Here is a 27,055-nt window from a genome sequence, read left to right as displayed (position 1 = left end):
TGATAAATGCAGCAAGGGAGGAGGCTGAATGAATTCTAAGAGGAGAGTTAAGGCTATTTTGAGATCATCTTCATAATATCTTTTTTCATTTTCTACTGCATATTTAGGAAATAAGTAATTTATTTGTTCATATTTTTACTACATTGTTTTAATCTTTGAAATTACAAGCTTCTATTAAAAACTTTTGGTTTTAAGTAATTTATATTACCCATTGTGCCTCATTCAAAATTTTCTATATTTGGAAAATGCACTTAAATAAAAATGGTAGGTAATTAAATATTTTGCAAAATACCTACATTGAGAACATGATCAGGTCAGTTAAAATTTTTCAATATTATAAAATAAAAACTTTTATTGTGAATATTTTTTCTAGGTCACTCCCTAGAGGCAGAATAAGTAAAATAATCAGCCAAACCTATCAGTGTTATTGGATACAACATGGTAATTGTTATACATGTACTCATTAAACTATTTGTTTAAATTCTACTTGAATCCAGCAGCCTATCACTGGGGTAGGAAGAATGCTATTGTACTGGATTTATTAATGGCTTGGATAAATATAAATAATTCATGAAGTCATATTCCTAGAGAAGATATGAAATAGCAGATCATAAATTACTGCCTGAAACACTTTTTTTCTGCAGTGAAATCTTTAATTTAAGTGAGTGGAGTGTGAAATACTCTTTCTAGATTCTATGTCTGATGAAATTACATGAATATTACTGTCTTCAAAATGTGCTTACTCCAAACATTTAATTACATGCTACACAGCTGACTGAAATTCAAAAAAAAAAAGAAAAGGAAAAAAAAAAGGAAAGCCAACCCCAATCTTGGCTCTGATTTGCTAAAAATAAAAGATCAGAATACCTAAGTAAAAAAAAAAAGTTAAGATGAAGTACATTGTGCAAAAGTATGTAAATAAATTTCCATGTGCAAGTGATCTGCATGTTACATTATTTGGCCAAATAGACTTTTAGGAAGTCATAGGTGAGTTGGAAGAATTTCGAGAATCTTTAAGAACAATGCACTGTAAAAGATATATTTTTTCTCTAAGAGATAAAAATGCTTGTAAACAAAAGACATTTTATTTGATATATCATTAGAATCTACATAAAAGAGAACTTCACTAAAAATGGGACCTCTGCATTAATAGAACATGAAAGCCTTGAGATTTTGTTTCATCCTTTGAACTGAAGTGAGTATACTGATATCTGGGGCCTGCAGCCAATGCATCTCTGCTGCAAGGCTGTTTACTACATTCATACACTTTTCTTTTTGACATGGGAGGAATGACTTGTTTCTATCACCTTAGCTGCCAGTCTTCTATCGTGAATATACAAATATAGACTATGCATATATATTTTATGTACTTACATGAGTAAATTTTCATACCTGGATCTGTTTTACTATTGCAAGTTATTGCAGCTTTGTATAATGGGTAGTTCCATAAGTCTTAGCTTGGCAGTTAAATGTTGGTAGCTTTATCCACTTGGTATGTTGACCCCAAATTACATTGTTTAATTTCATTCATATCCCGAGAGTTGTATTTTATCCTCAAGTACAGTGAACAGTCTCTATGTAGCTGGAGGAGTGCAAATTTATTTTTTTACAATTTTTAAGTTAACAATTAAATATTAAACACCTGAGCCTCAAATCCTTTCCAGCATTTTTCAGGGCATCTTGATAGTCCATCAGCATGGAATGATCAGGGCCACAACAGTGATACACTGTAGCAGGAAAAGTCATGGTTTGATCAAAGCAAGGGGAAAGCAAGTAAAACAACTAGTAAACATGAAGAGAGTCCTGTAACGGATTCACCTGCTGTGTTTTGTAACAGAGATATTAATAGCACAATTGATTCTCTCGTAATAACTGCACAGGAAGAAAGCATAAAAAATGTGTATTTCACCTTTCTCTCAAACTGTTTTTTTACCTCATCATTATCAGATATTATAGGAACATCACTGCTATACAGCTAAAGCCCCCTCTTAATCTAATTCTGTAACTTTCCACAGCTCAACCATCACAGAGAAACAGCATAGAAATGACTAGCCCTAATTTCTTATATGTACCATCTCTCTCAAACACCACTTTCTACTTTGTATTCCTTAAGAGTTAGAAGAAATATATGCAAGTTTTTAAGATTACTTACACCTACCATTTTTCATTTTCAAAATGTCAAAAGCATTACTTTGCATGTATCTCCACGCATACAGAGTTTGGCATATACAGGATGGTCCTTATTTGCCACATAAGTGCAGATCATCTGAAAGGTGCATGCTCAGTAGATCTGTTCATATGGAATGGGTTTGACATATACACTTGTCAGCCACTTATGTACTCCAGGTTCAACACAGAAGCAACTGGCAATTCAACAGAAAATGTGCCCAAGCCAGATGGAAAGTAGCCTGCTGTCTAACACGCTGAAGAGAAAAAGGAATTTGGAAAAGAAATAAGAACCTGAAATCACCCCAGGGAGATAAAGACACGCTTTTTTCCAGGAGATTATTTCAAATGTTTCTTCCAATTTGAGAGGAAAAAGTAAGAAAAAGTGATAAGTTGCTTTGCAGACCATGAAGGCCTTAATATAGAGTGCACAGAAGCTAAATTTTTAACCTTTCATGAGGTTCACTTCACATTAACAATGATGTTAATAAATACTCATTATGGAAAATAGCATTAATCACATAATATTACTGTGTTTTACAGTACGTTGACCATAGGAAAACCATATTAACTGTTTCAGTAGGGTATGAAATGTATATTGCTGGACAGACTAGGTTTTCTTGGAACAAAAGTTAAACTTTATGGTTGATAAGAAGACTGTAAGCATGTGGAAGTAGAATAAACATTTAGGAAACCTTTGCAATGGCAAATTTATCCCAACTGAAATTTATGAAAGAACAAACAGAATTTTAAACACCTTTATCATGTACGATATTGAAAACTACTGAGGATGATAATTAAAACTTTAGAAGATCTTTCATTAAAAGCAGACGTTATTCTGCATACACAAAGGGTTTGTTCTCTCTCTCCCCCTCGCCCCCTTTATTTGTTTGCCTTCTGTGTCTTTTCTCTCTCTTTCTCTGTCTTATTGCCTCTGTTCCTCCCCTCCTTCTTCCCTTGAATATCAACCTGGGGTGATGAAGTATATGCCCACACAAAGCCAAATTCCAACCACAAATACATAATTGTACATGATACATATTCATATATTTATTATTAGAAACAAACTATATAGCGTACTTCAAGCTTTATGCATGTTAACAAAAGTTTTCCTATCTACCAGATTCATTGATGAAGAACACAGGATCAGCAAAATAGTGCCTTCTAATAGGTCATACCAGAATAAAGCCAGTACAAAACCATGGCATGTAGAGATTCAAACGAAGCAAAAAGCCCAAATGTGCTCTAGTGAAGCAAGTGTTGCCCTCTTGGTTACAAAGCTATAAACAAAGTTGCAAAGTTGGAAAGTAAAACTAAACAAACACAACCCCATTTACAAACAGGTTCTGCCTTATCTGCTCCAAAGTATCAGCTGCTGTCAAATGCCTCATCCCAGGTCTGTTCTTCCCTTGTCTTTTCACTAGAAATGAAGTATTTCTACAATAGCACCAGAGGTGGCTGACTGAAAATAAATTCAAGTATATACAAGACTGTTACCCTAATTTATAAACATGTGGCACAAGAATCTTTCATTGTATTTATAACCTATCAAATACACTATCTCTAGTTTATTTTTCAGTGCTCCAGGTGTCCTATGTGACAAATTAAGTAAAGCTAAGAGCAAAGATATCATACAGAATGCTGCCTTGCACCTATTCTATAATCTCCAATTTCCTTCACCAAGGCTACATTTCAGCAAGCTAAACTTTGTTTACTTCACTAATGTTTTTAAAAGAATTAATCATGTAAACTGCTTCTTCAGTGTGGTTGGAAGGAGCTGATACCCATACCCATGCACTGCCTGATCTGCTGGATTTTTCTCCTCATCTTGTGCAACTTTCTTTCTCTGAATTTAAAACATTCACATAGTGAGCAGAGAACTTCTACTGTAGTACTCCAGGCTGGTGCTATATCTGGGTGATTGCATTTTCCAGGTGATTATCCTATCATAGAATGCCCTGAAAGCATATTTTTTCTGTTAGGAAAGCTTTTAGCTCTTCTGCTTGTAGCTACTTAGAGTCAAGCAAATTATGTTCTCACTAACTATTATTCTATTAGTCTTCAAAAGGAACAAGATCTGTTGCACCTACTTCTTTTGATGCTGTTCTCCAAAAGTAACCATATCCATTCTCTGTATTCAATATAAGGTCTGTAACAACTGAGTTCTACAAATTTAATCTTAGGTGCAAATATTTCTGCAACTGCAAGCTACTATTTCAGGAGATAAACTGGATATTTTTGTAAATTTGGGGAGAGGACATCTGTATCTTTCAGATACCATGCCTCTAATATGAATAGTTCTGTATTACTCTGCTCAGTGATGCGTTGCTTCCCAAATAGGCACAAGCAGTAACATGTCCTTTGTTTGTGAAACCATTACACTGTAGTTTTCCAAGCACTTGAGAAGTTACTGTTAGGACTGTTAACTCTAAAAACATATTAACCATGTGTGTGCCTACAAACTTCTTTCATAATCATTAAATAATGATGAAAACCACTTCTGTAGATTTAACCATGTCGTAAGCTCTTTTAAAGACTCCAGAGTTATTTTTTCCTGCAGAAATTAGATTAGCTATAACGCTAGAGTTTATTTTGTATTATCCACTGCTCTGTAAGATTTTTTAGCTTCGATAAAGCAATATATTTATCAAAAACTATTGTGACAGACATTATGTATATGCTTCTTCATAAGGTTTCCTTTCAAATGTGTTTGAACTGTGCATTATTTTAGCAGAGGCTACCCAATCTCTTTCCTCTGAGACTGTGCGGTTAATACACAGGATATAAAACATTTACAAATGATAGTTCTCTGGATAACATTTTATAGATACTGCCCAAACACAGGATTAATCTCTTATTCTTAGCTGTCCTGAGGAAACTCCAGATGTTGTTTTATTGTACCTTCATTTCTTCTGTGAAAACCTTAGTTTGCATCTTATTTGTGTTCTGTTATATTTCCTTTTATTAAGGCCTCATCTTTTTTTTCATATCCTATTTCAACATCCTGTGCTAAGTTTAACAGTGTTTCAAGTCTTGTTTTACCTCCTTTGATGATCTCTTGATTGCTGCTGGTACGTCCTCTATTTGTTTATTCTTGATTCAAGACAATTGTTAGCTCATAGATCCCTATTAGAAACACTATTATTTCTCTTGACACAGATAATTTGTTGTTACTTGGAATCTTGAATAATGTCCTTGATATGATTCGAAGCTAATGAGAAACAAAACGCACAGTGCCTGTTCTCCCCAAATACAGTAGGGGACAAAGACCAAAAGACAGTTCACTTACTTGCTTCCTTGCTTCTTTACAACCAATATTTCTTCCTCTAACCTTTAACCCTAGAAGTCTGTTTCTGTCTTTATCATTGCTTTTCATCTGTATTCTCTGGTGTTCATGCTGCTTCTCTGATTTACACAATCAAAATAATTCATAAAAGAGACTGGTCTCTCTGATTCCTATAACTTTGGCAGTTCCATGGGCACTTGGGTTTCTGGGGCACACTTCAGATGCTTCACAAGTTTGCATGCATCTTGTTACAGGATTTTAGGCAATCACTAAGACTTAATTTTCCCCATACTAAAACTAAATGGAAGGTGGTTTCCACCCTCAAAATGACAAAAGGTTTATATATCAGAAAATACAAGATGCGAAAAAGAGGAGCAGGTCAGAAATCCAATCCCTCTGGCACTTATATGTCTACAGAACATATTCAGCAATATAAGAAGCCACAATAGAAGAGGGTGTAAAAATTGGTATATGGATTAAAACTAGATTCCTAACTGTTCAAAAGCAGAATGAACAGAATCATAATTTCTACAGATGTCCATTTCATAGGCTATTACTGAAATAAAATTATAAAGTTGTTATTAAAGTCACAGTATCTACAACATATAGAGAAACCTATATTTAATAATACTAGATACCTCTTTATTCAAGATACTCCAGTAAAGTTTATTTCCTAATCTTCCTTACCATGTGCTTGATTTAAAGTACTAGACAAAACTTTCCTCACACAATGATTTAGTGTATACTATTAACACAGATAAAATCAGTACCAAATGTAAGACCCGAGAAAAACATAAAACACATTCACATCAACCATAAAGTGATAAATTCTTCTTAAAAATAAAGTTAAGATAAATATTGGCCTTGCAAAGGAGTCAGCAGAACAATCATACAACATTAAATTGGATCACTGTGCAGTACTGACAGAGTCTTTGTGCCACACCATTTTTTACTCCTATCTATTCTGAAATCTAAAGCCAGATCCTCAGCTCATATCCTTCAAAAAACCACTGCGGTCAATGGAACTCAGCACCTCAGCGCTTGCTGAATCCCATCCTGTGGATTCTAGTAGCCAAATTAATGTCTGTAGTTAGCTTCTAATCTTGCAACTAAAGTTTTGCACTTAGTCAAGAACACATGACCTGGAAATATTTACAAGATTGAAATTGCTCTGCAAAACTGTATTCCACAAGGTTAATTCAGTATTTCTTTTGTCTGTGGATTATAAGTGGGATGTTATGGAGTCTTCCCTCCGCTTTTAAGAACCTCAGTGGTTAGTCCTCTCAGTATAGAAGCATTATCCCCATTTGCTAATGCAAGCCTTGTACTACTAGCATCTCATTCTCTAAAGAGATCAACATTTTAAAAATATTTTTTAATAAAGCGCTGTGAAAAGTACTTGTTGAACACATGGAAGTCACCATGTAAGAGAAACATATCAAAAGAAAACGTCCATTCTTTTTAGAAAATAACTATTTTTTTTTCTGTTTAGAAAATTGAGTAAAATCCATAAACGTTGATATAATATGTAATGTTTTCTCCAGGTGGGGAGAATGAGAAAAAATGTTGGCAGTGTAGAGAAAGCAACAGTGTATTGGAGGTTTTCTATGCTGCTGCAGCAACAAAGATTAATGAACAGAGAACACATGGTTGACATATCACCTACCCATGGGAGTTCCAACGCCGTAACCTTTTGAGTCTATCAGGCCTCCAATCTGTGTTAGGTTACAGTTCCGCTGTGTGACAAACTCAATGGTTGTCGACTCCATTAAAAATGCATAATCAGAGGTAAGCACACGCTGGATACCTTCTTCATTACTTTTGACAAGTACTGACTGCCTCCTGCTACTCATGAAGGCCCACATCTTGTCGTAAGTGGAGATTTTGGATTTCTGGAAGAAAATTATTAGATGTAACATGAATAAGAATAATATAAGAGTGAAAGCAAATTCTCAGTTTGCACATTGCTCTCTCATCGTATTTTATTACATGTCAGGTTTTACCAAGGCATTCTTCTAACGGTGCCTGTACCTTTCATCTCATCTGTACCTCTCATCTTGTCTGTATGAAACAAAACAACTGGACAGATTCTCAAGAAAATGCACAATATTTGTTGATTATCTGGTTTTTATTGTTTATATGCTTTTATGTAGGATGAAGCCCTACAAATGTTTGACATCAGTGGAAAACTATTAAGTATTTCACTGTAACCAAGTTCATCAACAATGTTGGTGAATACTTCGGGAGAATCTGTGGATTCTGGCACATCTGAAATTTTTACTCTTATATCAACCACTCAGCTACTCCTGAGTGATTCTGAAAATCTTATGCACAGTGTGGCAACATGAAGCAATCGAAGCACTTACAGATGGCAGTATATGGAAAAAACAGTCGTGAGGGAGAGGGCAGCAAACATTTTACCCATGGTACACTTCAAAAATACTTGGAGAAAGATTTTGTGTAAGAGACAGTATTACACTCTGGTCACACTAATATTAGCTTGCCATTCAGAAATTGATTACTAAAAGTCCTAAAAATGAGTATGTGTTTTCTGCTTTAATATTCCCAGAACACCAAGCACTGTTGTGATAACAAGAGGGAGACAGTAGTTTGGGACAAAGGAGCCAGTAGTTTGGCACAAAGTGATGCTGGGCAACTAAAGAAGAGTTGCTTCCTTTCTTTCACCTCAGCTTCTTTAGAAAAAGATATTACCTTCCTCTGTCTTTGTAAAACAGTGCTTAAGAGATCATAACCACTGGATAAACTGAAGGTATTACAAGTACTGAACATTTTATATCACATTTACCCCATCTGTTTAATAATGTTTCAAACTCAAGATATATCAGAAAATGTTCAGTAATGTTAAATCTTGCCTAGTAAATAAAATGTAGAAATACAGCATGAGAACTAGTATAATCAGACTTTTTAAGGAGTCTTTCATCTTTTAATGTCAGCCTTAAACATAACTCTGCCATCAGCTCCGGTGGAGATACTAAAAAAAGGCTGACACTACAAACCTTTCTGAAGTTCAGCTGATTGGCAACCATAAATTCTGCCCCAGAGGAGAATTAGCAGCTAAAGTGGAAAAGAGCATTATTTATCAAAAAAAGATGACCTTGTCCCCCTGCTGAGATACAATCCAAGAGTTTTTTCACTCTGCCTGGGGATTTAGTAAATCAAGCATTTGAACTAATTCTAGTATCAATGTTAACAAAACTGAAGACTTTTAGGACTCCGCATGAATATGTTACTGTACTGAACATAGTCTGTGGCTGACTGCAAAAGATTTTAGTAACCATGAAAGGGGAAATCGTTTTTCTTCAGAATATATTGTGAACACATAGAATAGACAAGATCAAACAGATGTGGTCTCTCCTGATAGGGTTTGTTTTGAAAATCAAATAATTATTGCAAGCATTTAATATTGCACTGGAGCATAACATACTTTAAGCAATGCACATCTGCCCTGTAGGAATCTAAATTACTATGTAATACAGAAAGGATGTAAAATTAGTGTTTTTCAATGTTTGTAAAATTTTACCAGGAACCTGTATTTAATTCTTTTGACATACAATCTTTAGCCCAGTACACAAAACAAACATTTTAGCCACTAGAAATAACCTAAGCAGTATAAAAAATTGGCAGAGAAAACAATTTTAGTAAACTGTTAAGACACATATTGCTGACAGATGCTGAAGAAAAAAAAAAATAAAAGAAAAACCCAAATCATCTATAATAGAAAATAAGGAAAGAATGAACTGTAATACATGCACATTTCTATATTTCTGTTGAAAAAAAAATCCAGGATTAATACATGTTAGCAAGGGGAATGGTTGCTCTCTACTGAAGCATTAGAGCATGTGAAAAAATACAGAATCCTCTACAGGACAGAGTGCTCATATTATGATGACTGATTCAATCGGCCAGGATGAAGCCACAGCTACTATTGAAAAGGAAAGAACAAAGGTCACCAACAAAATCAGAGAAAGCTCCTGCATAGGATAGCTCTCTTACTGGAATAATTAAAACAAAACAGTAAAAAAAGTCTACACATGATTAGTGAGACTGTAGAAGATAACACAAAAGCCTAGAACATCAGTGCACAACTCAGCCCTGTGAAACTAACAAGGATGATAGAACGTGCACAGTGATCTCTCAGTTTTCTCATATAGGCAGAACACTACAATGTCTTTGCACTGCTTTCTTCTGCCCCTAAAAGCTAAAAGTCAGAACTGGAATGATGCCAAGGAAAACAGCCCATCTACTTGTGACCCCAACATTCCAACTAGCGTTCAGAAATTCTTTACAAAAAAAAAAGAGTATAGAACAGGTTATGGGATTGAGACAATGTTTAATCCGAAGATTAAAAAACCCAACATTTGATTCAGGAAAATACCACCACAAATGCCTTTCCTCTGTATTTGGCAAACTACTCATCAGACTCATGTGACTAAAATCAAGAAGCCAGAAGAATCAAAAGCATCAGGAGCCCTTCTGACATTGAACTAAAGAGAATGACACTCCAATACGTACATATTGCTTCTTGTGGTTATGACTGTGTCATTCATACTGATAGAAGCAGATGCTGCAATTTACATTATTTTCCCATCTTCTTTCACTGTGCACAAGTCAATCTGGTTAATCAACTTACATGCTCCATCAATGAAGTGTATTATTTTATCTGGGTTAGTTCACCATATTGTTTCATCTAACTGGAAATCACTGTCTGGAAATCCAACCTAACTTGAAATCAACCAGAAATGATGTCTGTATATGAGGACTTGTGGTGACATGATTTATCATGCTTGTGTTTCCTCAGTAATGCTGAAGACTATGCAGAGTAGTAAGAAAGCTGCCTATGCTTTGTAACATTTGAATTTCACTGGAATATAAGGAGAGAAATAACTAACAGAAAAGATGGAAATGAAAAGGTTCAGCAACTCAAGAAACTCATCTACCTGGTGCATAAAATGGTAGTTCTCACAATGGCATTCAGAGGATATGGTCAGTGACATACTCAGCATTCATAAATTAAAGATCATTGGGAGATAACTGCATGCCAGGGACCACAAGACAAAGCATGGCAAATGCTCTAAGTTAGTCTATTTCTATGTACAAATGTGATGCTGGAAACAGAAGGAATCATCGTTAGTAATGTCTTACTTAACTGCTCTATCCTGAAGCACTGGCTAGGAAAGACAAATATCTGAGCAGTGAAACTCTAGACCACAAGGTTAGAAAAATATCAGAATGTTGGATGAATGCCAGAATAAACAAGGATCAAAGGACAGGGAAGCAGACCTCATGACACAAGATTGGATAAATGCACAGCAAAAATGTGCCAGGCAAATTCTGACATTTTTCTACAAAGGAAAAATTACAGGTCCATTAATAGAGATTTTTATTTTAATGATAGCTTCCAATTTCTTTCCTGGCTTCTAAAAGCATCTGGGTGTCACAGACAATGCCTCAGCTTTACTTTCACCGATATAATATTTAAACTCAGAAGAAGCTGTAGTAATAAAAGAACAATTAAAGGTAATTAAGATCAAATTCAGAAAAAAAAAAGTAAAAAAAGTCAGAAGTCCACTTCTCATATATTTTATGAAAGCACTCTCCACCACATAAGAATTAAACCATGAAAATCTTTAAGTCAAAGAAACCCCACAGACTCCCAATCCTACTACACAATTTTCCATTTGTGACACTGCCTATAACAACTATGTGACTTTTGTTTTCGTGAGTGTTGCATTCTTATTGGACACAGGCCACTTTTCTTAAAGTTGCTTGATTAATGGATTTTTTTCCCAGACGAACAATTATAGACCTTTTTTTTCTGACCTTCCGTAATACACAGACTATGAAATGTCACTTCTGTATTACTTCACCAAGCTCACCACAGACGTGTTTGCACTGACAAGAAGAATGACATATGAAAAGTACATTCATAAAGACCCATCTATATGAGCCTTAGCAAGGTGCCCAACATGGTCTCTCACAACATCCTTGATGACAAGCTGGTAGGATATGGACTGGACAGATGGAACACCTACAGGTGGAGAGCTGTCTGAGATGATGTTGAAAGATAGTAGTTAATAGCTCAAGGCCAGATTGGCATCTTGTCATGAATGCAGTGCCTCAGGGCTCAGTTCTAGATCTGGTACTATTTAATATCTTCATAAACAGTTTGGAAAATGGTATTGAAAGAACCCTCACCAAGTTTGTGGATGACACCAAACAGGGAGGAGAGGTAGATATACTGGAAGAAAGAGCTACCATGCAGAGAGACCTTTATATCTGTTCCACCTCTCCCACTTCTTAATATAAATCTGAATTCTTTGGAACAGGTACTGGTTTCTCCAGACTGCTCAATGTTTCTGAAGTCTACAACGATGGGATCCTGATCCACTACTGCAACTTCTGAGCTAAACAGCAATATATGCAAATAATGCCAAATATCAGAATCAGCTACAGGAATCAGAATGGAAGATACCAGGTCATATTAACTTTTTAACTTTACACAGTATCACTACATGTCCTGTTTCCAGATATTTTGTTTTTAAAAAATCCATTTAAATTTGTTTTAATGACTCAAATGATTTCTGTTTTCCAGTAAGCCTGAGCTAACTGTATAATTCAAAAGTAAGTGCTGGTTTTCTGAGGCAGCAGAAGTAGTATATTTGCCGATTTTGACACAGCTGAGCACATTATGTGTAAACCGCAATTTGGTCTTAATTGCATATCTGCACCTGATGCCTCTACAATATAATACGACGCCATAGACATTCCAGACTCTGCATTTACATATGTACAGTGCACAGTTTTGAATCATTGCTATAGACTAAAGGCATAGCTTTTACAGACTACCATGCTAATCACTAGCAATGTAAGTATACTGAAAATATTACACATTCCTCCACCTATGTTGGACAGCAGAGCAGACTTAAATCAGCTTAGCTGTCCTCTATCACCCAACAGACAGACTGTGTTAATTCAGGTGAACTTCTGAGTACCATCTGATTTTCTTACCAGATTAGCAACCAGTTATAAAAATTACCTTTGTTGTACCATATTTTCTTTATTTTCTCGTAGAACCATAACACTGGCTTTTTCTCAGTCATAGAAATGTGAAAAAGACTCTCCTTTATATCAGACTGGTCTCATTGACTCTGACCTCAGGGCATTCCTTTTGTTCCTCCCCCCCCCCCTTTCTTTTTTTCCCTATTTTTTCAGAACTGTTGAGGCCTGAAAATCCCTAAGAGAACCAGCCGATTCAGATTTTGTTGTGTCAGCATAAAAACAATAAAACCAATGCATACAGTGTTCTCTCCTCCATAACGGCAGTTTTCATGGTCCATAGAGCAAAAGGTGTTTCTGCCAAGAATAAAGCTACAAGGAATGAAAAATGCAGTGCTCAGAGAAACACATTTTTACTCTTGCCCCAATTGTGCTGACTTTTTGTTCTAAAATCCAAAGATTTTGAACATACATTAAAGATTTAAAGTAATTTATGGTTAAAAAACCCCCAAAACCTAATTCCATTGAAATAAGTTTTCACTATCAGCTTTGACCTGGAAATAAGAAAGGGGTTTATTGCTCCAAAATCACTAATGGACTTCAGAAAACTTCCTTGCTTTTTATACCAGAATGACATATTCAGTCTTCTACTGACTAATGTCACAACAGTTCTTTTTGTAAAATACTGTGGAAGATGATAAGTGTGATATTTTTCACACCTCTGTAGGTTTCTTCCTTTGTAAGTAGGAATAAGATATTAAGCAAATTTTATCTGCTTTTAAAGCAGATCCTATATTCTGCATATTCTGTAAAGATAAATCTACTGCTCATTCTGCCTTTTCTGAGATATAAATTGCAGTACAAAAATCCACACTTCATTTGCACTGTATCTGGAAGCAATCTTTTCCAAAAGCAGTGAGTGCATAGTTTCATCATTGAACTACCTCTAACAGAGAAAGAATTTGTCACAATGCCATGATTTTAACAACTGTATTCTCACAGCATATATGCTGGCATGGAAGATATTTGTGCAGTGTTCAAAGCAAAATTAACATGCATTATCCCTAAAACACTCTGTTGCTATTGTGATTTGAAAAAAGTTCATCACGCAGCATTAGAAATCAAACTCATAGCATTCAAGATGTCTTTGAATGAGAAGGGATAGAAAGTCCACTAACTATTATTTGCTGATTTGTGGCCCAAAACAGTCAGGAATAAATATTGTTTTGTTATCTTCACAGATTTCAAAAACCTAACAGAAGTTCCATTGTCACTTTTTTCCTTTTTAATTTGGCACCTGTCAAGCAGCAGCATTAGCATTAATTATTGCCTGTAATGATAGTCATCAAAATCAGACTAGTGGCACAGATAGATTGATGGGGTTTTATTCCCCAGTAAATTCCCCCATCACTTTTGTTGCCAGGCCTAACAAAACTCTGAACATCCAAAACAGCAATAATTTCAAGCATTTCTTTACAAAATAGCTCATGTAAAATATTTGCCAGCTATAGATTAGCATAAGCCACCACTGAGGTATTCTGCAGTGGGATTTGGATTTAGCATTCAGTACTTTTTTTATTATAGTAAGTAAATTATCAACAACACTGGACCATATGTGCTAGCTAAGAACAGCTGAGTCTTTCTCTGTACTCGTCTGACCTTGGTCACTAGAAAATTGGAGTTAATTCAGGCAAACAGGATTCATGCCATATGTGGTTCATATCAAAGGTATAGAGGAGTGGTAGGATACCGATCAGAAGAACTGTTTGTTAGCAAATCTGGCAGGTCTTGGAATAATTCCGGCAGTTTTATTCTGAAACACCTAAACAACATACTTGAGAAGATAAACAACATAACACGTAAGGAGCTGCTTTCCTCCAATAATGGAGAGGTTAAAAAAAATTAAAATATTTGGATATGCTACAGTAAAAGACACAGGAACTTTTCAGCCAAACTGGTTGCTGAAGAATTCATGCATAGATGAATTTATGTGTGTTATATTAGTGATCTGTACAGAAAATATGAGCAATAGCGGAGATAAAAGATGTGGTTTTGAGGGGTTTTTTAGCCCTGATACACAGAGACCCTACCCAACTTTTCAGAAAATTACAGTACTGACAAAATTCTATAACGTGTCAAAAGAGTAAGATACAGTTCATGTGTATGACAGAACAGAAGGGAAAGGACTCTCTTTCCAGCATTATTAAATTATGTATTCCAGTTTTTTCAGAGGGAAGTGCTCAAAATTAGTGGGAATAAAGTAATTAGGAATTTCAAAGGAAAGAAAAAGGAAGGGAAAGTTCATCATCAGTTTGACCATCCAATGACTTACATCAGTCACGTTAGTGTTTTCTGTTAAATAATACACCAAAACTTAGCCAAAGATAATTCTAAGATTTCTTAGGCTAATTCTGTGCCAAATACTTATTTTATTTTTGCTTATTACAAAGGTCTTAATAGGCAACTGAACTGTGCAGAGCCATTCTTGAAAAAATAAAAAAGATCATTTTGAGTAGGATTATTGTGTGCGGTCTTCCAGAACTACATAATCCACAATTCCAATATTTTATATCCGTTTGCAGAGAAAAAGCAAAAGTAAAATCAATGAAAAATTCATGTACTATAATTCCACTACCCTATACCAACTGCAGAAACTTATGTTGTTCAAAATCTACCTACAAAAACATACAGTTTGCAGTTTCAGTAGAACCTTGGCTACCATATCTTCTTTAGGAATAGGTTAGACTGAACTTTATATTGAAAAAGTAATTTTAATTTGAGCACATTTGACATTGGCTGTAGGAACAGATACTTATCTCTGTGACAACACTGAAGTGGTCTATGAGGTCTGCACTGGGGTGACTGTCACATTATATGGCCTGAGCACTGCAGCCTGAAAATGATGGATGTGACCCTGAATTCTTGGAAAGATCAAGGTGTAAAGTACCGTAACCTCTTCTTTCTTCCCATTTTCAGTATTTTCTCTGTGTATCTATGATTCAAACATAAGTCCAAGCATAGACTTATTAAACTTCATCTTCAATGACAGAAACAAAGTTAAAATGATACTAACATTGAGCCATATCAACCAGAACAAGGAAGTAAGAGGTTAGGCTGACATGACATTCCCTCAGTCCTTTCCTTTGGTTTTTTTGTTTTGTTTTGTTTTTTCTACATGAGCAAATAAGGCAGGTACATATTCCACTTGAGAGATAATGTGAAATTTCAGTGATAAACTAAGCACACCGAATTCAAAGATCATTTAAGCTGTAGTACACAGCTAGTTCTTGGTAGTACACAGATCAAATTTCTCCACGTGAAACTTCCATTACAAAGCTAGTACACTACTCTGATGTTTATTATTTACACAAATATTGTACAAGAGGAAAAAAGAAGGGTGTAATTGATAAGTACTTGCCTTTCCCCAAAAGTTGAAAGTTCTTCAAAGCTTATTAAATACTTGAGATAAACAAAAAGATCTAATTTCTGTCTTACAGAAAATCTTGGTATTTCAGCAATTGCAGACACACTGCACTGAATTGCAATGAAAAGTAGAATAAGAAACTGAAATCAAATTTCAAAGCAGCATTAAATAATAGTGTATTAGGAACAAAGCAGACAGAAAGACAGGAAAACCAAGAGCAAAATTTCATATTGATTTCACTTGGCAGAAAAATGAAGACAAAAATTAAAATCAAAACTTAACCACTGAAAATATTTATTAGCAAAGACTGATTTTTCATAGAGAATTCCTGAGCTGGCATAAAAATTTGCTGTGGTACTCAGCAAGATCACACCATATGAGCTCCAGAGATGACTCAATGATATTTTAAGCTTTCTGACTAAGATTTTCTACTAATTCCAGAAGTAGAATAGTTTTATTACTGACTAAAATATTAATTTACATTTCTTTATAGTTACACGTGGTAAAAGCAAATACACCTATCTACTAATTTTGGGGGATTCACAAAATTTTGTATCAACATTGAAATGCTTCAAACATGGCTTGAAATAATTACTCTGTGGAATGTGACATCTGAGTTCTGAAATACAGTCAAGAGGAGGAAGAGAAATTTGACTTTACATACTGGCATGCTCTAATAGAAATCCATGTGCCACTGCAGAAATATTGCATGGGCTCCTAAAAAAATTTATTATGTTAATGGCTGTACAGCATTATCAGAACTGCTAAGGATTCTAGACATTTCCCTATGGAACTGCTGGGTGTAGGTGTGCACTACACTGCAGATTTTGCGTTTCCCCTGTCAAGTTGTCAGTAAGTTCATCAGTGGGACATCAAAAAGTCCAGTAAAAATCTAAAGGGAAACACAATTTCTGATTAAGTTTGAGCATCCATTAAGTTAAATTTAGCTAAATTTGTATTAATACCTTTACTAATAACTTTACTAACTTTCTTACCAAAACAAGCTGACCATTTCTGGATGCTACCAAATTATTCTGCTGAGCAGTTTCAAATAATAACAACTGGGATTATACCATTTGAATTTATTCCCTATTTTGGTGTTTTAATTAACCTATTTGTGAAAAGTCAGAAAATTATATTCTAGGGACTTTAGTGGAAACTAATCTATGAACAATTATTTTAAAAACCTTCAATGAATAACAACTAAAGATCTGATAAATTACTATAGTAAAAGTTAATATTACTACCTCTGACTAACTTCACATCCTGCTGTTCATATGTGTCACATAGGACTGAAAACAGCAATAAAAATAAAATGAAGGCACAGAAAACTAACAGAATTTATTATACTTTTTATACCATACCACTTATATTTCTCTAGTTTCCATGTTGTTTGCCAAAAATAAACAGTTGCGCTGACAGTGCTTGTCATTGTATTTTGGCACAGGTTACTGCTGCCACTGTCAATGTGTTACTGTGGTTATATTGTTTCAGGTGATCCTTCACTACTCACAAGTAGGATTGTAGAAATCACTTATGAGTCTGAAAACCATTGTGTTAGGAAATGTGTTGTAAGAACACTGAAAAGGTGATTTATCTGGATATTCCAAGAAGAAAAGCAGCCAAAGCTGTGACAATACAAGCAGCTTCCAACATGACAAAGTGGATGAAACTTTTTTGGGAAGTAAGAGAATAGTTTCATCTCTATTTTGAATATTGGTCACCTGCTGAGGTTGCTTAAAATGGTGCCAATTAACATAACAGGTTTTTCTAATGAGGACCTGGGTCAGCAGTTGGACTGATGCACCGCTAGTTCACTTTACTATAGTCATCTACAGAGAAATGATAAACATTATCTGTCAGCAATAAAATTCACAGAATCATAGAATGTCCTGAGTTGGAAGGGACCCACAAGGATCATCAAGTACAACTCCTGTCCCTGCACAGGACAACCCCAAAATTCACACCATGTCTCTGAGGGTGTTGTCCAAGTGCTTCTTGAATGTCGTCAGGCTTGGTGCCATGACTGCCTCCCTGGGGAGCCTGTTCCAGTGCTCCACCACCCTCTGGGTGAAGAACCTTTTCCTAATATCCTGCCTAAACCTCCGCTGGCACATCTTCCTGCCGTTCCATTGGGTCCTGTCATTGGTCATCAGAGAAAAAAACCTGCTTTAAGGTGCCTAGCTCCATAAACATCTTTTAACTTTAGTGATAAGACCCTAATCAACTATTACTGTTTCATCGTAGCAATACTTAACTTCAGTTGTGTGCATCAACACTATGCATTCAATGTCATTTCTCGAATGGGGACAAGTACTATAATCTTATTAATTTGCATTTATATTATAATTTGATTCTGCTTTATGTTTATCTAACAAAGTTGCACTGAACCTTCCAGGAAGGTGCCAATTTACTGAAGATCTCTGAGAAGAGACTATTCATGTTCAACATAACAGATGTGACAGCATCTGTCAAGCAGCACACTCTGTTCATTCAGACCATGGCAGTATTCGCTGTAATTCTAGGATTTTTTTTCCAACAAATATACTTTATTGCTAACTTTACCCTATGAGAATGGATAATAACCAGATATTAATTATGGTATCCCTGGCAGTTTTTTGCCTTTAAATCCAGAGAGCTAACTCTGAAATGATTAAGTCTAAAGAAAAAGCAAATTAAAAAAATTATATACAAGCCACAGTCCTGTAATGATAGCATTTTCTTTGCATTATAATTAGTGTCCATTGATTTTCTCATTTTGAGCAAAATGCAAGAATAAACAAAACCCCAGTAACTTGTTAATCTGCTCTTCTTACTCGAGGGTTTTATAGCCATATAGCATGATTCTCCTGGTTTTGCCTGCTCTTAACTATTATCCCAACAGGACTTGTATTTGCTTCACCATTAGGCTCAAAAAGCTTGAATAACTTATAAGCCTGATCCTTAAAACAATTGTTGAGTTTGAGTTGAAGAGCGCTAAAAATTTGAAATCACCACCTCCCAGAAGGAACATTTCTGACACTGAAGCTGGTAAGAGAAGGGAGAAACAGCTCGTTATATGTTGTTAATGCAATCACTGGCCCCTTCCTGAATGGTCTGCTGTAGATTTCTTCCAAGCAAGGCCCATTTAAGATTCATTAAGTCAAATGCACACAGAACGTGCAAGTAAATTAAAACTACGGAGGACAGTTACTGTTCTGTGAGAGGATGGCACATATACCATTGTCCCAGTCACAGAAGCACAGAATTGTTGAGGTTGGAAGGAACTTCTAGAGATAGCCTAGCCCAAAATCCTGCTCCAAGCAAAGTCTGGTAGAGCAGGTTGCCCAGGACATTGTTCAGGGTTTGAGTATCTCTAAGGATGGAGATTCCACAGTCTCTCTGAGCAACCTGTTCCAATGCTTGACCCTCACAATAAAAACACAGGTTTTTCTTACATTTAAATGGAATTTCTCACATTTCAATTTGTGCCCATTGCAATTTCTTTCACTGGATACCACTGAGAAGAGTCTGGCTCCATCTTCTTTACACCCTCCCATCAGGTATTTATACACATCAATGTCCCCCACCCCCAACCTCTCTTCCAGGCTAAACCAACCCACATCTCTCAGCCTCTCTTCTGACAGATGCCCCAATCCTTTAATGCCCTTTGTTAGACTTCCTCCAGTACGACACTCTCTCTCTTGTACTGTGGAGCCCAGAACTGGATGCAGCACTCCAGATGTGGCTCAACAGTGCTAAATAGAGGTGAAAGATCACCTTCCTTGATCTGTTGGCAAAGTTCTGCCTAATGCAGCCCAGCTGGTCAGCCTTCCAACCTGTGCTAGTACATGGGGTTATGCCTTCCCAGGTGCAGGGTTTTGGCATTTTCTCTTGTTGACCTGCATAAGGTTCCTGCCTGTCCATTTCACCAGCCTTTTGAGGTTCCTCTTTATGGCAGCAACCATCTAGTCTATCAACTACTCCTCCCAGTTTTGTATCATCTGTAAACCTGCTGATGGTCCACTCTGTCATGAATGAATCTGTATGGGACCCAATATTGACCCTGGGGTCATACTGTGTGTGACTGATCTCCAGCTGGACTTCAAGCTGTTCGTAACCCTTTGAGCCCGGAAGTTCAACCTATTTTCAGTCCACCTCACTCTCCACTTATCTGGTCCATACTAGCCTAGATAGACACCCTTCACCAAGGATATAGAAAGAACAATTTCTTGTCCTTTCCTAGTGTTGATCTCTTCTCTAAAGTCTAGTAAAGGCATTTTAAAAAGCCTACAGGAAAAGTCTCTTTATATTACTTATCATAATGCTTTAGAGAAAAAGTGGATTTCTGCTACGCTGAAAAGACATCTTGTTTATATACCCATTTTACCTCATCTTCAGGTACAAAAAGTAAACATTAATCTACATTTATCTCTAACACTGCACTGTTTTGCTTACTATAGTGTCTTGGTTTAAGGCTCTACTCCCTCTTATTTTAATTCCACTTTCTCTACTGTTTACAGACGTTACATTGCTAATATTTTGAGAAGACAAAACCTGCTGCCCCCAACATATGAGTAAAGGTCAATCATTGAAACACTTTCTGTTTTTCTGTAGAAAAGTTGCTAAAATCAGTCGCAGTTTCTTTGTTCAAAACCAAGTTTTCATAATTCTGTTTGCTATTTCTCTAGAATTTTCATTAGCTCTCTTCCTGTTGATTGGGAAAAAAAATGCTTTTTCGCAATATTCCGGTCTTGAGTGCTTGTCTTAGAAAGCTTTACTGAGCATTCATTAAAACTTGCCCACTGTGCCTTAGCAATCTGAATCTGATTTTGTGACCTTTATGTCTTGCTTTAAAAATTTCAATCTGCTTTAAATCACTAGCTTAGTTGTTTTATTTTCCATTTGCCTGCACCAAAATAGTCCTTGTTCACCTCACCTGTTTTGATCCTCACTCACATATAGTATGATTAATGCCTAAAGTAGAGATGTGTAAGCATTTGTTTTGACCAGCTTATTTTTCCACTTTTTTTTTTTTTTTTTTTTTTTCCGTTTTCTTTGAGCCTTTTTTGAATTTACTTCAGACAGGATGCTGACAAGAGGCTTATGGCAATTTTATTTTCTCCATCTTTAAGCAGGCTTTATCTAAGCAATACCAAATATTATAGCCGCAGTGCAGTACCTTTTCTTCTGGATTGCAAGTAGTATCAAATGATGGAGAAGGGAATAATACAAGCTCATGCATAAATTCACTTGTCTTTGGGATAAACCTCTTGACCTCCTTGAAGACAATGATTAAGCTATTTATTACTGTCTACACAGCTGTCCTAGACCAACTTACAGGTTATAAATTAGGCTTTTTTTTTAATCATTCATTAATACAACTATGCACTGCTGACAGACATAAGAAAATTAAAATTTCAGACATTTGCAGGAAATTTTGCCCCTTTAAAAGTACCATCTAAAACAAATGGAAGACCTACATGTTAAGTATTTCAAACATTAATTGTATATATATTGCACCCATTATATAAAATTGGTACAGATATTGATTTTTCAAAATGGAAATTTCTATAGTTATTCTATATCTGTGAGGAGCTGTATATGGAAGACAATACTATTTTCCAACTGCAGAATATTGAAAACTTATATCTAGGTCAGAGATCCTTAACAGAACTCCAGCCTGAGCTGGCTAATTTGGAATGGAGTGCAAAAAGCAGTCACAAATAAACATCAGTCAGAAATATTCACATTTTTTGTGAACACTCAAACAAATTTTATGGACCCTCTGACATGATATTCACACAGGCAAAATTTCTGCTAGTCTTTCTGGATTATCCTTAGGGTGTTTGATTGAATGGCATTGACTATATTTCTATTTTCTGCAAAATGTTTCAGTAATTGATTAAAACATTCAGTAAAGAACATCATTGGTATTAGCAAATCATGTCCATATAACCAGCAGCCCATGCCTTCAATTCTTGACACTATGGTGCAAATTGGCTAAAATCTGCAACTTCTCTGGGAAACCTGTTCCACTGTCTCACCACCTTCATGGTAAAAAGTTTCTTCCTTGTATCCAAAGTAAAAAGGCCCTGGTAAAAAGCCTCTCTGCTTTTCTTATAAGCTCCCTTTAAGTATTGAAAGGCATCATTAAGGTATCCCAAGAGCCTTCTCTTCTCCAGGTTAAACAACCCCAAATCCTTCAGCCTTTCTTCAGAGGAAAGGAGTTCCAGCCCTTGGATCATTTTTGTGGCCCTCCTCTGAACCCACTCTAAAAGATCCGTGTCTTTCTTATACTGTGGCTGAACCGCTATCACCAGAAACAAGTTACAGTCGGGTACTCAGAAACTGAAAGAAGCTGAAAGAAGGCTCAGAACTAGAAAATAGTTCTGTTTATGGAAACATGAGTTTGTGAACATACTTACCCTCTTCTAAGCAATGTAATTATGTTATATTGACAATCAGAGAAGAGACTACGTTGAAGTAGTAGTATCTATCTGCCTAGGTATGTCTAAATTTGGAAGAAGGCATTTTTTCTTAAAGGATCATCTACCACACTCTCTGTGAATCATCCTTAGTGTTCATGATCACAAATGAAGAACATTTTCTAAATGATAAAATTGAAACTTTCAGCCTGGATAGAATCACAGCAGAACCCTTTTTTTTCTGAAAAGTTTTTGAATTATCAAATGTTCTTAGAGAAAAATCAACCTGGTCAACTCTTCTGTTCCAAAAGAACTGAACTGAAAAACATATTAGCCTTTTAAAGATGCCCTACTGTAATTTTAATTTCTTCAGGGCAAGAAAATCAGAGTAAAATGACAATCAATATGTTGTCGTCATACAGCCCCTTTCTACCGATCCAAGACCAAGCCTTGTCCTTGTCTTTAAAAGATTATTTTCAGAAAATTGCCATGAAATTAAAATCTTCATTTTCTCTTTCTTTATACCTCCCTGCCAACACCCCTACTTTAAAGCCACTAGTGATGTTCATGTTAAGGGGTCCTTGAAGTTCAGAACCACTGTTTCTTCTCATTAAAGAAGAGATGAATTCTAGAAACAGTTCTAAATAGAGCACAAAAACTTAGGCAAACTCATTGAATATGGAGATTATCTTTAAACATTTCTCTTTATGGTTGCATCCTTTTCTTCATTGCAATACTCCTACTAGTTTAAATGCCCAAATCAGCCAATCCTTAGTCCTTAGGAACAGTATATCTCTCCATAAGTCTTTATATACAGATATAGATACATCCCTCTGTTTTTATGTATGTATATATACATATGCGTATGCTTTTATTTTTATAATGTGTTTCCCACAGATCCTAGATTAAGAACTGAATTTAAGTAGACTAAATAACTAGGCTTGACATATACAATCCTTTCTATGTAGCAGCTTCTCTTGAGCTATTTTCTGGAAGATATAAGGAAGGAGTTAGGAATTTTGGACCTAGAAGAGCATCATAAAACTTGCAGTAGAAGATATTGTAGCCTTGCAATACAATTCTTAAGATTTGCTGGATACTAACTCCAGTGAATCTGTACAATATTGGGATTTATATTCAATGATTTTTAGAAATACGCAGTGTCTGCTATATCCAACTAGCTAAATCACCTCCTTTGTGTCCATTTACATTTCTGCTCATTTCTTCTTGAAGGTCTCCAGAAATTAGTATCTCCTTATATATCAGCAATGATCTACAAGAGGGAGGTCATCTGGGAGGGTTGAAACTATCTCCTTTGAAAACTCTTCAGAAGCAAATCACTCATTATCCTTTCAAATACATGACCTGTGGCTAGAAAGCTAGAGGTCATACGAATAGATCAAGATAAAATCTGTTCTGAGAAAAAATACTAACATAGCACAATTTGTTGTTCAGGTACAGGAAGAGAATTAGAGCTTTTTCCTTTATTCTAATTTAATATGATGAGGTAAGGGGGGAAAAGAGAGAGGCACAAATATGGTGAGCCTCCACAGCAGCAAGCAAGCACTCATGACCAACGACTCCCCTTAAAGGAGAGTCTCTATGAGACCTGTTCGCCACACCTGACAGAATGAAATTGATTAAAAGTCTTCACTGTGTATGTATATATATTTACATGTATATTGGGGGTATTTTTTTTTTTTAAAAAAAAGCCAAACAAATTAACAACTTTTAGAGACAAAGGCATTCCTGGACATGACTACTTCTGACAAAAGTTTGGTCGAAACAGATCTTTCCATGAAGGCTTTTCCTTTTGACAAATTGGCATTGTTTGACTGAATGATCTGCAATGCCAAAACCTCATTTCTCCTTTCATTCCTGGATTGCAGACCAAAGAACTTCATCTCAACTTGTGTCAGGTGTTAAAAAGTGAGGCATCTAAACTAAACCTGGCATTGAGGTTCTTTATATTGTAAATAGAGAAAAACAGAAACCCCATTCATGAAAGGTAATTAATTATCCCTGTCTTTAGCACTGATCTTTGTACCCCTTGTGTACAAAGATCTTTTTACCCCTTTAGTCCCTTCTAATGTTCCTCTGTCTCTCCATTAATTTTAAAAGGAACATGAATACTTGGTTTCAATCAGATGCAGAACTTTTGGATTTCTACGCTAAGCTGAGATGGCACTCGTCATTTTTTGCCATCATGAACTCTAAATTTAATGGGATTTTGAAACTCAGAAAGGTGCAACAGCTCACAGGGTTTTAACCTTGACATTTCGTACGTTCTTGATGAAGCTTAAGTGCCTGTTTCAATGCTTATAAATAATGTATAAATATTCAGAGAGTGTAATAAAATTAATTTGATTATAAAAGTAAGGGTACACGGAGGAAGCTCTCACTTGCACATTCTATTTGGACCTTACTCTAAGAAAAAATAAATTATCTTTTTTTACCTGACCATGTTCATAACCATCTTTCTAGTTGCCTGCTACTCTCAATGTAAAATATCAGCATCACTATTTTTGTCAAGATTTTTGAAACAGGTTGAATATGATAGAAAAGCAGAGATACATCAAGACAGAACCAAAACACTAATCATGAGATACTAAGAATTTCAATAGAGCTAATTCATTTAAGACCAGATAAGGATGAGAACCTACAACCTTGTACATGTATTAATAGAATAGAATAATTTTCTTCGCCATACTCACTTTGGTGGTTTCCACATTATAGTAAAGGGGAATGCCTGAGAAAGGGAAGCAATAACTATTGCTGCTCTCTGAAGAGGGAGAACCTCTTATTACACTTATTACTGCTGTGCAACTTTGCTGCTTGCAACAGTAGCTGTTAACAGGAAAGACTATCTAGATATTCTTAACAAAACATACATATGGTAGACATTTAACAATTACCTGAAAATGAGCAGACACCTACTGTACGGTGTCACCTTGAGTAGCTAAGAAAGGGAGTTATAGTAAGAAATATAAGCTGGGCATGTCTGTTTGCTAGTACTTGTTTTGTGGAGCAATAGATAAAAAAGGAAAGAAGGCAGTTCAGTGATTTGATAGAACAAATAGTCAAGAAGATGCACTTTAAACAGTTTCCAAGGTAACTGGCTCTGAGTCTGCGATCTATAAATATAGGTACAAACAGGTTTCCAACTCTGAGACAGAAGACAATCAATTCAAAATAAATAATTAAAAGAGAGGAAGTTGAACAAAAGAACATGAAAAATAATTATTAATGAAAAATATTAGAGAAGAACTGTATTTTAGAAAATTTCTGCATATTAGTGGTTTCAGGAAAACAAATGCTTTCACTTTCATTACATACATCTGGTAAAAGATAAGTGTATGGTTTCACATTAAAAACTACTTTTTCACAAATATGCCCGTTATTTATTAACATAGCATTTGTTAGCATTTATTGCTCAAACTTTGTTCTGGTTAAGTATCAGTAAATTGAGAAGAAATATTTCTGCAAAACTTCAGATTTTCTTTAACTTAGTCATAATTAGTACCTAATACATTTAAACCACAAGATGACTGGATACTACTATATGCTTTAATATAAAGAACATCTGAATATTTAACATAGCAATTGTTATCAAACTCATTTAAAAAATGACGCCTCTCTCAAATGGCCACTACCTAAATAACACAGATAGTGAGAGTGTGCTTTGTTTAAAAACTAATCTTGCTTTTTAACATTTTAAAATTACAATGATTAGTTAAAGTGATATTTCTAGTAATTTATTTTAAGGACGTAACAGGTCATTCTGAAGAATTAAAGTATGTGTCTCACATATGCGACTGTATTTTAGAAACATCTATAGTTACAAACATATCTGCCTCATTTAAAGCCTTAGTTTTTTCCTACTGCATTACTTTTTCAAGAACCCCAATATCATATCACTTTGTATATCATATTCATACAGGAATATGTAGATACATTCTCAAACCAGTTTGTACCCTGTCTGGGGGTTACTAGCCTGAATGACATAAGACAGACACCTTCACAGATGAACAGCTAATTCTTTAGTCATAAATTAAAATGTCAGACAAATATATCAGACCCTATCCTTTACAGGCTGAATTCAGATAAACGAGCAACTGTCATATGTATGCAGTTTACCCCCTGCAGCATGTGGATTAACATCTGATACTAGCTAGTGAGGTGCAGTATGGACGTACATTACCAGAGCCTTAGAGAATCCTGAATGAACAGAACAAAACCTATGCAGCACATTCTATCAGTATTCAGGCCCTATTCAGGACAACGTAAAAACCCACAAATACAAGTTTGGACTTTGACACTTTGCTTATAATCTTCCAGTCACTCAAACACAGGCAAATATAGTAAACGCCACTGGAGCTCCAGCGGGCATCTACTTGCAGCAGAAGAGACCCCACAAAACCCTGTGAGCTGGGGTTGTTCAGCCTGGAGAGGAGAAGGCTCCAGGGAGACCTTATTGAGGCCTTTAAATATTTAAGAGGGGCTTATAAGAAACGAGACTTTTTACCAGGGCCTGTAGTAACGGGACAAGGGGCAATTGTTTAAACTGAAAAAGGGTAGATTTACAGTGGATACAAAGAAGAAATTTTTTACCATGAGGGTGGCGAGACAGCGGAACAGGTTTCCCAGAGAAGTTGCAGATTCTCCATCATTGGAAGTGTTCAAGGCCAGTTGGATGGGGCTTTGAGCAGCCTGATCTAGTGAAAGAGGTCCCTGCTCGTGGCAGGGAGGTTGAAC

General features: G+C 35.7%; 1 protein-coding gene across 1 annotated transcript in view; it reads right to left on the bottom strand.

The window, feature by feature from the left end:
• GRIK2 (glutamate ionotropic receptor kainate type subunit 2) overlaps nt 1–27,055 on the bottom strand; it is a 418,771-nt gene that overhangs the window by 31,284 nt on the left and 360,432 nt on the right. The window contains exon 14 of the mRNA XM_075087352.1: nt 7,119–7,344. Coding sequence (XP_074943453.1) covers nt 7,119–7,344 — 226 coding nt within the window. The remainder of the gene's footprint in view (nt 1–7,118; nt 7,345–27,055) is intronic.

Source organism: Phalacrocorax aristotelis, chromosome 3 (assembly GCF_949628215.1).
Source record: "Phalacrocorax aristotelis chromosome 3, bGulAri2.1, whole genome shotgun sequence".
Taxonomy (NCBI): Eukaryota; Metazoa; Chordata; class Aves; order Suliformes; family Phalacrocoracidae; genus Phalacrocorax; species Phalacrocorax aristotelis.
This window is presented reverse-complemented; position numbering and strand designations above follow the sequence as displayed.